At 30.7% G+C, this 15,309-nt stretch overlaps 1 protein-coding gene across 1 annotated transcript; it reads right to left on the reverse strand.

Moving 5' to 3' along the window:
- Positions 1-201: 201 nt before the first annotated feature.
- On the reverse strand, positions 202-15,100 carry LOC107442378 (uncharacterized). Its single transcript, XM_087151593.1, has 6 exons — positions 14,905-15,100; positions 6,745-6,843; positions 4,444-4,534; positions 1,494-2,489; positions 464-1,165; positions 202-260 (listed from the first exon to the last, which is right to left on the reverse strand). Exons 1-4 carry the CDS (start codon positions 14,944-14,946, stop codon positions 1,969-1,971), a joined length of 753 nt encoding a protein of 250 aa, XP_087007719.1. The 5' UTR covers positions 14,947-15,100; the 3' UTR covers positions 202-260; positions 464-1,165; positions 1,494-1,968.
- Between the last annotated feature and the right edge of the window lie 209 nt (positions 15,101-15,309).

The raw sequence follows: 15,309 nt of genomic DNA on the forward strand, positions 1-15,309 counted from the left end.
TAAACAACATTAATGGGATTAATTTCACTATCATGTTGTCTTGTACAGGAAATTAAATTTAAATAGTACTTCTAAAGGACATTTGCTAGTTTATTCTAAATTGAGTAGAAATTCTTTGATAAAATCTAAGTGTACAGCGTAAGCAGTTATTTTTATTAGCCGTATTGCATTCATTGAAATATAAGTAATTGATGGCTAGTCATAATGAAAATAAACATTTTAATTCTAATTGAGCAAAATTCTTCTTTAAAGGAGGTGAACTAGCATCGGCAATGCAGTAAGGGCATCAAGATATAGACAGTTTTCGATTTTATGCCAACAACAGAAATTTTTAGCAAAAATATGCACTATTCCTTTACATATAGTAAAACGCTTAAATGCTGCGTAAAAAATTTTAAAACTAATATAAAATCGAAAAATGTTTACAGATTGACAAGCTTATTGCTCGCCAAAACTGGTGAACCCCTTAAGAAGTGTGAGCATAGTGTTTTGACAGTTGAGTAACCATCATGTATTCATAGTAGCTCATGTAAACATGTTCAATGCTTACATTATTGCTAAATTTCAAGTAAAATAAATTGTATAACAAATAATAAATTTACAATTTGCACAGTAATTTGCATGACATATTATGCGCCCATTATCTTAGTGTTGGGCTTGTTGATTACATAATTGTGCTACTCAAACCAAGCAAAATTATTCAGCAAAAAAGTGCTCTCTTGAATTCATTACCATATAATTAACATTCTTAGTTAACATAAATGTTCAGTTAAATAGATTGAAATTTACCTAGTTGGTCAACAATTAGTCACACATTATCATAGAATTAGTGTTTACCGTTTGCATACCGTTTACTTTCTGAAGATGTGCAATTCTTAATTAAAATATAGACATATTGATTTTCTTGTATTACGTCTAATATAGACCTTGATATTTACAGAGATGTTCAATTTAAACAGAAGCAAAATTCTTTAACATGTCTACCTAGTAGTTGTTGTTTGTGAGGAAAGTATATTAGCAGAGCTGTTCAGTTTATGAAGATGCCAAACTTTTTATCAAAGCATATACATATAATTATATGGCTTGGAAAGTCATTTGTGTTGATAGGGTGTTATCATAAAACTAGACATTAACAGAGTTTTTCAGCTTATGAAAAAGCCAAACGCTTTATCAAAACATTTGAATGCAGATTGAATGATAATTTGAATGGCATTGATGTTATCATAGAGCCAGATACAAACAGTATTTTAGCTTATGAAGAAGTCTAACTCTTTTTCAAAGTATTTACGTGTAGTTTGGACAGTCATTTGTGTTGAATCGGTGTTATCATAAAGCCAGATATTAACATAAACTGTTCAGCTTATGAAGCAATCAATCAATCAAACTCTTTATCAAAGTATTTACCCTGTAGTTTGAACAGTCATTTGTGTTGAATGGATGACGTCATAAAGCCAGATATTATCAGAGCTGTTTAACCTACAAAAAAGCGAAACTCTTTATCCAAGTATTTACATGTTGTTTGAACAGTCATTTGTGTTGAATCGGTGTTTTCATAAAGCCAGATATTAACATAAACTGTTCAGCTTATGAAGGAATCAAACTCTTTATCAAAGTATTTACCCTGTAGTTTGAACAGTAATTTGTGTTGAATGGATGACGTCATAAAGTCAGATATTAACAGAGCTGTTCAACCTACAAAAAAGCCAAATTCTTTATCCAAGTATTTACATGTTGAGTGAACAGTCATTTGTGTTGAATAGATGTTTATAAAATTTAATGTTTACAAATCTGTTCTTATTAAGTAAGAGCAAAAATGAGCTCAACAAAGTGTTTGATATTTTTTTTAAAATTTTAAACAGAATTCAACATTTCTGTTTTAACAGTTAGCTATTTTGCCAGCAGTATTGCTGCAAATATACCAACATAGAATGCTTTTAGTAGTAATGAGCACTACAAAAGCAAGTATGATTACCAAGGCCTCCAAACAGTGTTCTCCTCTAATAGAACGCCTGCATTATGAACATATCTACTGGCTCGTCCATAATTAGAATCCATTTTATTATAATGTAACATTTTTCCTTCCTCGCTGCTGCTATCCGACTCAGAAAAACAAGAAGCACTTTCATCTTCCGCTGATAGAGGTGAAGCGAAAGGAGAATCCCGTTTCATTAGTCTATCTGATTCTAAATTAGAATGCATTGTAATCTCGCTCGGATTTTTTGCACAGATATTTCTTTTATTGAGTCTATAACTTCGAAATCTAGATTTGCCTTGAAGAGATGTGGTGTCGATGTCTTCTTGTGAAAGACTTGGAGTTGCGTTGTTGGCGGAGGAGTTAAGAATATTGTCCAGATGCATTTGGAGGGAGGCAGTTGGAAATTCTCTTGTCCGGTCCTGAAATCTTTCCTCGATGAATTTTTTGACTTCTGACATGCACAACCGGTAGCCGACTTGAAAAGCATCCTCTTCTAAAAAGTCAGGATTATGACCTGAAATGTAGTAAAATTAAAGATTAAGAGTTTTAAAATATACTACAATCAACGCTCGATATAACGACCTCTTTGGAACAAACGAAAGCTGGAGTTATAATATGAGGTCGCTTTATTGTAACCCCATAAAGCAGGTAAAAATATTTACTTTTCTTTCATAAATGGGTTTATTACTGGGTCATCACTGGGTTTATTTTGACAAAAACATGCAACATTTTTGATAGAATCGCGAAACTGACTAATACGCAGTTTTTTTTATGTCCATAAAGTAAAAACATTATTTGATATAGTACATTAAAAGTTAAAAATGCATTTAAATTCTTCAAATGATATATTTTAACATTGTACATAAGCTTTATATATGCAGTCAGTGCTTTTTCTAGATTTAGAAAAAAAAATTTATGAGAATGATTTCATAAAATTAAAACACTTAGTTCTTATGCCTTTAGAATTACGTTAAAAATTCTTAATTATTGTAAGCAATGCGCTTTTTAGGATCTTGATTAATTTAGCAACTTGTGCTATCCTTCTGTCCACTTCCTTTAGAATTTTTAATTTTTGCTCTTTTAATTTTTAATTTCTGCCCATGTCATTTTTGCTATATACCATACGTCCAGAGAACAAGCAAAACTAAAATTAAAAAGAATTCGAATAATACCACGTATTTTAACTTTTAAAAAAACCATCGATTACAACTCCTCACAAAAAGAATAAATACAATTTTCGAACAAGAAACATACGATTGATGAATATATTGAAGCATTTGACATGAAATTTTGAAAGGTCATGATTATAGGAGAAAATTCGATTTATAAATGACATTGCAATATACACTTCAAATTCTCAATAATAGTAAGTAATCCTTATTTCACCATTCTTTTCACAGATTATGCCCAAGACCTCCAAGGTTTAGAATAGGTGGTCCTGTCACTCTCTTTTCATTCATTGAGAATTCAAAATGTTACTAGTCTATTGAGTGGTGACATTAGAATTTCGAATTCTCTTAATTACTCTTTCAATTTATTTAATTCTGAAAGCACTATACTTCCTTAAACGCGTCATTTAATTACAAAACTGGTCATATTATCACAGCATAAATTTTTTAGGAAAAGCTGATTTTCTGCATCACTTTAATCAAAATAAGATAGGAACTAAAACTCTTTCGTTTAAGAGGAAGACGAAATAAGGAGGCAGTAGCACGTGAAAAAAGGGATCACTCAATTTTTTTATTTCGAAGTTGACCGGTTTTATAGCGCCCTTATGAATTGAACGGTTTTCTTGCAAACCAAAACTCACAGTTTCTTAAATTTAATGTAAATAATTGAGCTCTATGATTGTAAATAGGCAAAAATGTTTTAATTCGATTAAATTGTATTAAACAAAAGTTACAATTGTAGTTTAAGTGTTCAATAATATTCGAAATTGTTTTTGTATCGAGGACAGGAAAGTAACAGACCGAAAACAATTTTGAAAACTGTAGCTATTGTTTCAATAATTATTTTGTCCCAAGTTGTTGTTTCTAATAACACTTGGCCAAGCCAAACTCGCCAGTCTTTGGTCTTATGCAAAGTCAGGGAGTTGCGCCTTTCGCTTGACAAGATAGAACAGCAAGGGTGAAAGTACGTCTTAGCTCAGAAACCCATAGATAGATGGCAGCACCACTCCTTCTTGAGTTCTCATCCTCAATTGGTAAAGACTTAGATCTGAAGAGTGAGGAGATATTTTTGTCAGATCCCTGTACTTACAATACTTTTCAGTGACCAACCACAGGACTTTCAATTTCAAAAATTCTACGAGCACGTATGTGCACCATGGTTACGATCATGTACTCCATGGGTTTTAGCTGAGTTGAGGATCGAACCCCGGCTCCTCGAGTTTGATTCTCTAACATACACACAGAGAGAGCATAATACATAATACAACTAAAATAATAAAATATTTTAAAACAACTTACTTGAAGATGCACTTAAATCTCGAAGCTTCCGTACGTAATCCACAGTCATTTCCAGAATATACGCTTTTTCAAACCTTGCAGCTCTTGTTTGCTGAGAAATAAAATAATTATTGCGAAATAAATTTTAAATCGAAAAACGTCGAACATGATCTACAATATTATTAAAATTACAAACAATATTCTCTGATTTGTAGAATATTTCAGCACTTTATGTCATTTATTTAGCAAATGACAGTAAAAAAATTAAAAATTTTACTACAAAATAAGTTCTGAATAAATCTCCCAAACGTATTGTTTCTTATTTGAAGCTAATTGACATAATATATATATATATATATATATATAGCCAATGCTAAGGATTTCAAATTATTTGCCAGATTTTAAAATTCTTAGCCAAAAGAAAATTTTAGAAATTTAGAAATATATATACGAGGTATGATCAAAAAGTATCCGACCTTAATTTTTATTGGTCAAACAAACGCAGCTATGGGGGCGGGGCTCGATGTGTGGTTGTGAGCATTCCTAGTGCGCATGCTCATTTTTTTCTACAGCTCCAATACAAGTCAGTCGGCGTCAGGCCATTCATGATTGAACAGGTGCAAGTGAGTGTCGTCGGATTTTATTTTTTTTAAAATGTCAGAAAAAGTCGAACAGCGTTATTGCATAAAATTTTGTTTTAATTTTGGTGATTCGCAAGTGGAAACAATTCGCAAGATTAAACAAGTGTTTGGAAATGGAAAAGCGATGGGCACCACACAGATAAAGGAGTGGTACAACCGCTTCAAAGATGGCCGCTTATCAGTTGAAAGTGAACCACGCTCAGGGAGGCCCTCAACATCGAAAAATGATGCCATCATTGATCAAGTGAGGAACCTGGTGATGCAGAACCGCCGAATCACGATCAGAGAGCTTGTGGACGAGGTGAGTATTAGTTTTGGTTCCATTCAATCAATTTTGACTGACGACTTGGGCCTCAGGAGAGTCTCAGCAAAGTTTGTACCAAAGCTGCTAACATTTGAGCAAAAAAACCTTCGTCTGGAGATCGCACAAGACATGCTGGAAACTGTGAACGGTGATCCCGACTTTATGAACACAGTGATTACAGGTGACGAGTCATGGGTTTATGGATATGACCCAGAAACCAAGGGCCAGTCAACACAGTGGAAGCATCCTTCATCCCCGAGGCCCAAAAAAGCAAGGCAAGTTCGCAGCAATGTCAAGGTCATGCTAACTGCCTTTTTTGACTCCAGTGGCTTAGTACATCACGAGTACGCACCACACGGTACTACAATCACCAAGGAGTACTACCAAGAGGTTCTGCGTCGCCTTCGTGACGCAGTGAGGCGCAAGCGACCGGATCTGTGGGCAACAGGCAGTTGGAAGCTCCATCATGATAACGCTCCCGCACATTCTTCCCATTTAATTCAGAACTTCTTGGCAAAACACAGCACACCAGTGGTTCGTCAACCTCCCTACTCTCCTGACATGGTTCCCTGCGATTTTTGGCTTTTCCCAAAGCTGAAAATGCCACTAAAAGGGACCAGAGAAGACATTATGCAGAATGCGACAGACCATCTGAGAGCCATACCGAAGGAGGACTTCCAGCGATGCTTTCAACAGTGGCAGAAGCGTTGTGAGAAGTGTGTGGCAGCCCAAGGGGACTACTTTGAAGGGGATTTGTATTAAATAATTATATCATAATAAACGTTTATTTTATGAATAAAAGTCGGATACTTTTTGATCACACCTCGTATATATATATATATATATATATATATATATATATATATATATATATATATATATATATATATATATATATATATATATATATATATATATATATATATATATATATATATATATAAAAATAAAGTATTATGAATCATACGTTAATTTTAATTTTAGAACAACAAGAGGGCTAAGCCGCCTATTTGCTGCCGCTCACTTCTAAATTATAGCCTTTTTATAGTTTACAATACAGTTTTATTTTAATGTTGTTTCATTTACTTTCAGAACTTTATAACAACTGCTTGATAAAAGCCGTCCATTAGCGTCACTTTGACTTGAAAAACATTTTGTAAGACAGAAGGGAAATAAAATAAAGTGGACAAAGGACTTGTGTAAACTACTATTAATTTTTGCCGGTTAGTATTAATGATTGAATTTATCACTTTAACCGAAACACACGCATTTCTTAGTAATAGAACTAAAACAAACTGAACTGTGAAGTTTATTGATAAATCGTTTGACATTATATAAAGATATGATTTTTTAAAAATAATACGCAAAAATTCTTACTTGTGGAGCTTTATGGGGTTTTGCAACCATTTCCACCAATTGCGATAAGGACCTGTTGATTCTGGCTCTTCTGCGTTTTTCAATAAGAGGTTTAGATACCTATAATTAAAAGGTTTAAAAGAAACATTTAATAAGAAGACCAATAAAAGAAATATGTGAGGAGCCAGTGGAGCTTTTCACGCATTTTTACACATTGTGGAAAAATTTAATTAGTTCGGTTCAAATATTCGTTGATTCGGTTGACCAATTTAAAAATTATTCACTAAAGCAACACATGATCAACACATAATTATTCCCAGAAGCAATTTCAAAAATGCATTTTTTTTCCATCAAAAAATGTTTAGTGTTTCAAAATGCTTCTAACTGCGAAATCTTTTTTTTTTTTTTGGGTATTATCATATTATTTTTTAACAAAAAATCGCAATATGCTATTATTAACACATACAGCATTACTTGCAAGTAATTAAATTATTCCATTCGGTCATTAATAATTCTATTTGGTCTTTGCAACAATTTTGCCTTTCAGTTTTTCGATCTAAAATTTGCAGTTTAGCATGCTCTCTGGTATCTACGTATCAAATTAAACAGGCATTTGAATTAATGAGGTAGGAATTTTCGGTACACTTGATGCTGAATGACTAGCAGTGGTAATTAAAAACCATTGATACATGTCTAAGTTTAAGATAAAATACGGATTGATTTAATGTTCAAACAAATGTATGATTATTCATATTTTTCATAATACATAACCAATTATCCTACTTGTACTTAAATATTGTATTTCTAAATATATTTTAGTTAAAGCTTGTAAAAAGTATAAAAAATTACACATAATAATAAATATCTTTGTTTTTCATCATTTTTTGTACAACTTGTATAATTTATACTGATAAGCATTAGGTTAAATAAATATATTACGCTAAAAATTTCAAGAAATGTTACAATGTTTATGTATAATAATGTACTTTTTTAGGAATCCATATCATTATAAATCAATACTACTTTATGGTAAATCATCTGGTAAACGAGTGCTCATATTTTTTAATTGATTTCTAGAACTTCCTTGCATAACTTTACATATTTAATCAATTCGAAACAAATGAAAGGAATGTTCCCGAAAAGAAATAAAGAAAAATTTAAGTGATATTTACTATTATTATCATAAATTTTGATAGCCAAGGTTTCGAATATTTTTAGACTGAAGAGCAATTTTTAATAATTTAAAGACGTTCTACGACAATCCAGGATTTGATTATGATAAATATGAGACCCCTAGCCCCCCCCTCCAAATTTTCCAAAGCCTTAATGTTTTTAAATTATTCTTTGGATAAATAATATGTTAATACTAAGAAAAGAAAGAAATCTTTTGGCCTGCATACTTTTTCCCCAGCGTTTTTTCTATCCAATGATTTCTAGCACTTTTTTTTATTTAGAATAAACAATCTAAAAATTCTTAAAGGTAATTAAAAGTTGTTTTTTCTTAGTTAAAGCTTACATATCTGCAAACAAAATATGAACAACAAGTTATGAACAAAATAAAAACTGTTAATAGTCGTTTCATGTATATATAAACACATTCTTTATGGTTGAAACTTATTAAGCTGCATATCTGATTCTAATTTATGCAATTTTTTCACGTTTAAAAAGTTACAATAATTTTAATGATTTTTTTAACATATTTGAGGCCCTTTAGAAATCATGGGCCCTACATTGTAAAACATTTCCGAATCAAATTACAGTAAAAAATACCGGCGCTTAGGTTACCGGTGTCTTTTTTCATTCATTTTTACCGGAACATGTTACGGAACAAAAAAAAAATCTAATATACAGAAATTTTTACAGCAATAATTAATGTAAAATCACTGAATAAATTGATATAAAGATGAATTTTACTGTAAAACTGATTTTGATGAAAACCAAAGTGCCGGTTCTTAATACCGTAAATTGATCACAATTTTTTACAGTGTAGGCTCAGGCCTAGGAGATAATCATGTCCTACAACTGCCACAAATGTATATTTATGATTAAATTAATTTCCTTACAATTAAAAAATAAATAGTTAACCAGAATTTTACACAAAGCACTTTTAGTTACAGAAATGATTTGCAATTAGTTTTGGTTAGAACAATTCAAATACCAAAAGCTTTTACTTTATTCCAAAAACTAAACACGTTGTATAATAGTTTGAAATCAAAAAGAAGTATTTTAAGTGATAGAGTAATATGAAATGTATATGATTATTTTGTCAAATCGAACAGAAAACACGTTATTTGCCATATCTTGCGGGCTATGATTACAAGAATGCAGGCACGTCAAAACCAATGACAATATGCTTGTAAGAGAAACAAAATGATATATGTTCCTATTTATTATTTCCCAATCTCTCTCTGATATCTTTATTAGTAGAATTAGATTCCCGATCAATAAACCCTCAAATCATCATGTAAATGCTACCCTTCAATTAAACGCATAATTATTGATCGATATTAATGTCGTAACAGTTAATAGTAAGTTACATACATCTCTATTTAAACATGACGTCTCAATTGAGAAAGTATATTGATGACATTGCTAAGGAATTGTGCTCTGTTTATGAATTAAACAGAACACTGTTTTCAGACAATGTTTTATGAGATAATGATACGTGGTATTCATTACGCAATAAATGGTATTAATTTTCAGAAATTAATATATCAGTTAAAATCATTCTGAGTCTATGGAAATCATTAATAAGCATTTACTTAAAGGGGAACATGATATAGTTTAAAAAGTCAAATGCGAAATATTTTTGATACATTTTGAATTCATAAATGAAAATATTGATATCCTTATTTTATATTGATATCCGTATTTTAAAGGAAAAAATAAAGGTAGTCAAGGACAGACAATTGTGTATCAGTGAGGTATCTATAATATGTGCATTGTTCTAGAGAATTTAAAATCATTTTATGCTATTTAAGTGCAAAAACATTATATTGTTAGCACATACAGTTAGGAAAAAAAATCCCCTTTAATGACTTTTAAACAATAATTCGGCTTTTTATTCTGTAAATTGTTGTAAAAATATTTCAAAACTAGCCACCAGTTTGGTCACCCTTCCTAATATTTTTGTACAACATATAAATTTTAGTATTGACCCAGTCGGATGCGCAGCGCTGACTTTTATAATCTCCTGAAAAACTTAATCTTTAAGCACTTTTATGCAAGGAATAGGCCTTGTTTCGCCAATATAAAGTATAAATATTGTTCATAATCATGTTCAACAAGGAGGCAACAAGCAACTATAGATTCTGCTGATAAGATTTGTAGTTATTATGGAGAATTTTAATCAAGAAGAACATGAAAATCCGTTAAGAAATTATTTTTAAAAAATTAAAAATGCACTCTGGTGAAAATTGTTCAGAAGTGAGCAGTGTTTCGAAGGTTTTACCTTTAACGCAGAAAAGGGCACGGATCTTTCACGCTGTATTTCGTAACTATCAATTATTAAAATGCTAAATACAATATTTGTAATTAGTAAAAAGTATGAAAATGTGCCACATAAAAATTTTGCGTCAAAGGGTCAAACCTAAATATAGTTTTTTCCGCATTTTTAGTGATAAAAAGTGCTTTAAAAATTAAACATTTCTGAAAACTTAAAGAGATAAATTAGTTACCAAAATTGCAACGTCATTCGAGTTAGCTTGAAAACGTAAGAATTAATTTTTTAAACGTCTATGTTTTAGAGAAACTTCAGAAATACAAACTTTTGAATAGTTTTACAGTATAATTCTATTTGATATTTATTTCTCTTTAGAGTATGTGCTTTAGTTTCAAAATATCGTCTCAGCCGTTTTAATAGCTAAGCTAGTTGCAGATTCATTAAAATAATTTTGTACTAGCAATAGTGTTTCTGCTTTTAAATTTTATAAGACTCTATTTCTCAAACCTAAATTGGGTTGAATTAATAAAAATGGGAATCATTCGCATTTCTCTCTACGCAAAAAAAATTATGAGCCCCGCCGCTGTTTTGTGTGTTCAACTTAACGTTTAGTTTTGTTTTGCTGAACAAAAACTATTAGTCTTAGGAACTTGAAATTAGGAAGCTCAGTGGAATGAAACCAAAAATTTAACATTCGATTATTTGTTCAAGAGTTATTAACTATTGAACTTGCATGAAAAAATATCATGTAGGCCACTATACAGGCCACAGGAATGCAACTACAGAGTTGAAAATCAACACGGTAAAAGGGTCATTTGTTCATGAACTTAAAACGAGCAATTTTTTGAATATGCAATATTTGAATATTTGAAGCAATATTTGAATTGCTTAAAAAGTGCATATCGCAAATGAAATTGAACAAACTAAATACGACACATCGAATCTAATTCTATCTGGCTGTGTGTAGAATTTATAAATTAATTTAATCATACATATCATATTTTATTTTATTTTATAACAGTCGTTGAACAGTCGACCCAATTTTTGGGTTTATGATAACTAATGTTCAACTCCGTAGCCTTTTAATTTTGAACCCATTCCAGAAGACAAGGAAACTCCTGGATCAAGCATTGGGAGAAATTTGCCATCATGGAGGACTTTTTGATGGAACTAATCCGCATTTGCGTTACATGTAGAGGAAGACCACGAGAACCTCTCACAGTTAGGCTGACGGCAAGGAGACTCTAACTCATGATCCCTTTACCACTGAGGATATTTCCCGTCAAAACTGTGGTCGGTGCAAGCCGAATGCGGAATTCGTATCGACCAGCCACCGCCGGTATCGAACCCCGGTTCACCTCATTGAAAGGCGAACGCTCTATCCCCTGAGCTATTGCGGCTCATACATATCATATTCCTCATAAAGGTAAAATTATAAATTTTCTTAGTTTACTAATCATACAAGAAACAATTTAAAAAACTAACAGGAGTTTGGAGTAACGCCAGCATGTCAATGATCATATTTTGTATTATTAAAGTCAAATATTTCAAGTTTGCACCCACTGGAAAAATAATTAAAATTTTATAGATTTATGATTTAATTGATAATAACAAAAGAGTAAATAAAATTAAGATGCATTTAGTAAAGGCAACCATAAAAAAAACATATTTATAAAATTAAAGCACGATTTCTGATATTGAACAGAGCTGTTAGAAAGTAATATAGCTTTCCTCTTTATTTAAAATGGTAGATAAATTAAGCAAGCTAAAAATTTTAAAATTTCGCCACTATCTTTTTTGATAGTTTATGTAGATGTTTTAATTATTAATAAACTGTAGTGGACAGAATCTTTTTTAGTCATAAGTTAAAACAGAAATTTTGCTATACCAATTCAAATATTTGGCAGATCAGTATGAAAGCTGAGCACAGAGATATTGAAATCTTTTACTGCTCTCACGAGAATCACGAAAAAAACTGTTATACATTTTGTGAAGTAGAAAGTTCTTTTTCTAAGATTTTAATATTTAAGGAAAATAGAAATTGTTTAATATTTCCAATACAATTTACCATACAATTTATAAACTTATGTATATTTTCCTTATTTGGATATGTGTTAATTTTACTTGGTCAGCAGCTATTGGAAAAAATTACAGAAAGAGGGCTAAATTGAAGGATATAAATTCTAGCCACCCTCTCGAAAACTACGTTCTTCTTTTAATTTCCCCAGCTTGAAATCCGTTTGGTGTCTTAGCGATTGTAGTTAGCGCAACAGATCACGATTCGGAACTATCCTCAATTGAGAGCGGAGTATAATTTTTATACCACTTTAAGTATTTGAGATAATCTTTTAGGAAAAATGATGGTAGTTAAAAAATACAATTTTGTTTGTAACGTTTTAGTTAAATTGTGTAATTTAAAACAATAAGATTAATTCCAATTGATTTTAATCCATTAAAGTTCGAATTTTAATATTGACATCAGATAAAAGGTGGCCTTTTTTAAAATGTTATTTATATTAAGTGAACATTAAATATCACTTTAGATATTTTTAGATAACTTTTAATAAATGAAAGTCTCAGTTTTCAAATTTATAGTTTTTATTACCGCGCATTTGGTAAAAAATACAAAATTCTTCCGAATAAATGATTTTTATGCCCTCCTGTAAGGTATCATGATAAAATTACCAAATTTAATCCAAATTAATACATTAAAACTATATTTTACTTCTAATTTTACTTAAATCATTATCAAAGCATTTCGGTAAGAATTATTTTAATATTCATTATCATTATTTGAATACAGGTTCAACTCCACCTAGGGAAAAATGGAGCACCCTCACTTTGATGTTCATAGAAATCATTCCTAGTTTATTATAAACCTAGATCAACTCCAGCTTATTTCTGTAGCCAATCAAAGAGAACTGAGCGTAGCCACATTCTAGAAAAACTAAAACAAACTTGTTGAAAAAGATGGAGGAAACAGATCGTTTAAACTAATTATTATAGGCCCAAAATATTTAAAAATTAAATGCTAAATCTAAAGGCTTAGTTGTCTTTTAAATTAAATATTTATAAATTAAATATGCATTGTAAGTGATCAATTGAATTCCTAAAATTCAGGATAAATTAAACCCTATGAGATTTACTGTAAATCATATAATATTTGTCACAACTTTTTAAATGTTTCCACACTGTGATAACTTAGGAACTACAACGCAGATGAGATAGGCAAAACAATGCATTCATCAACCTTTAGCTGCAAAATAAAATGCGAAAAATTGTTATAACTTTTGTTCTCATGATCAGATTTTCACACACTAAGATGATTAGAGGATCAAAATATGATAAACTATTACTATAATATTACATGTTTGTGCAGCGCTATTTTAAAATTACGAAATTAGACACTGGAGTGTTTTTTTCTCTAAATTATCCTTTTTTTTTTTTTTTTTGGATTTTTTCCCCTCAAAATATAGAAGGGTAATGTGGCCGAAATCCGGAAAATATGCTTTGAATAGTTTTATGTAGGAGAGCGATCAAAACCTGTGATCTCTTAATGATTATTTTATTTTTTACGCATTTCACCACATCTCTTGAACTTTTTAAGGTTACCAAAAAAATTTTGGACTCAATTATATAACACAAATTTTACAGTAAAAATAAATTTTTAGAACTAGGTTTATTATTTTTGTTCCTTATTTTAATAATGCTTAAAAAAAAACTTTTAATATTAAGTTATATACATTCTTATATTACTTTTCAAAATTAAGTTTAAATGACAAATCAAGACTTTTAATTGAAAAAAAATACGAAATATGAACAGAGTTTGCCAAATAATTCTAGAGAAATAGAATTTAAAAAATACTTTTACTTAAATTCTTTACTTTTTATACTTAAAATAACTTTTTCTAAGCTAGTCAGCGTGAAAAATTGAATTAACACTAAAAAAAACTAAACTTTTAACTGCTACTTTGCCTAATCTATTGGGACTATATTTTCGAGATTGTGGTTATTCTCATATTTTGAAGGTCGAAAATCTGAATCCGTAAAAAATAAAGATATATTCATTTAATGAAGTAACATTTTTGTGCATGATTTCGTAACCTAAAATATTACCTACGAAAAAAATTTAGTATATTTAAAGTTAATTCCTTGAATCATCAAAATTGTATCTTCGTATGTGAAGATCCGATCATTTTATCAAAAAAACATTTACGGTTTGCGAATTTTTATTTTGTGTGAATATTTTTTCTCAAAAAAAATGTAATGTTTATCTGTTATTCAAAATAAAGGTTTCCATACAAAAATAAAAACTTAAAAAAATATTGTTTAAAATTTTAAAGTTTCTTAATTTATCAAAACTCAAAAAAATGGAACACATTGATTCCGATAAAAGACGACACATTACACAATAAAAAATTCCAGGCCAAATTACAGTAAAAAGTTATGACAATCAGGGTGGGTACCAGTATTTTTTACCGTAAAAACTTAACGGAACAAAAAAATCTGATTTACCATAATTCTGACAACAATATTTACTGTAAAATCAACGAATCACTGTAATTAAATAAATATTATTATTGCGATATAAAACTTTACGGTAAAATGGATTTTACGAATGCTGCACTTCAGGGTGCCAGTGCTTTAAAACGTAATTTTATCCGGAATTTTTTAGTGTAGGAAGAAAGATAATTGATTCCTTTTAGGGTCAAAATAGAACTCGAAATAATTCCACATACCCTTCTCCTTTGGGTGCTGGCCTCCATTCCGATATCAGACATAAATTCTCTGAGGACAAATCTTTCAATTTTTCATCGAGACCTGTCGATCTTGTCCAAGGTTCATCTTCTTTATCTTCCATCTTCATAGCCACCGATCAGTGTTCGAAAATAGGAAGACCCGCCCCAATCACAATGCCGTCCAATTCTTGTTTCTGAATTTCTTGCCCCCGTCCCCTGTATCCATCTTTTTCTTCCCCTTCTTCCCAAACTTGACCTTAATATCCCCCCCTACCCCTCATGGATCACTTGTATTTTGCGTGCAGTTACGTTCACGAGTAATTGATATTGTGGAGGATTGATTTCAATGGCGTTGGTTGATGGATGACTTCAAATATTTTAATAGCGGCTTCTGTATGCCTGGCT

Source organism: Parasteatoda tepidariorum, chromosome 9, assembly GCF_982258835.1.
Source record: "Parasteatoda tepidariorum strain Cologne lab strain chromosome 9, Ptep-v5.0, whole genome shotgun sequence".
In the NCBI taxonomy this organism is placed as follows: domain Eukaryota; kingdom Metazoa; phylum Arthropoda; class Arachnida; order Araneae; family Theridiidae; genus Parasteatoda; species Parasteatoda tepidariorum.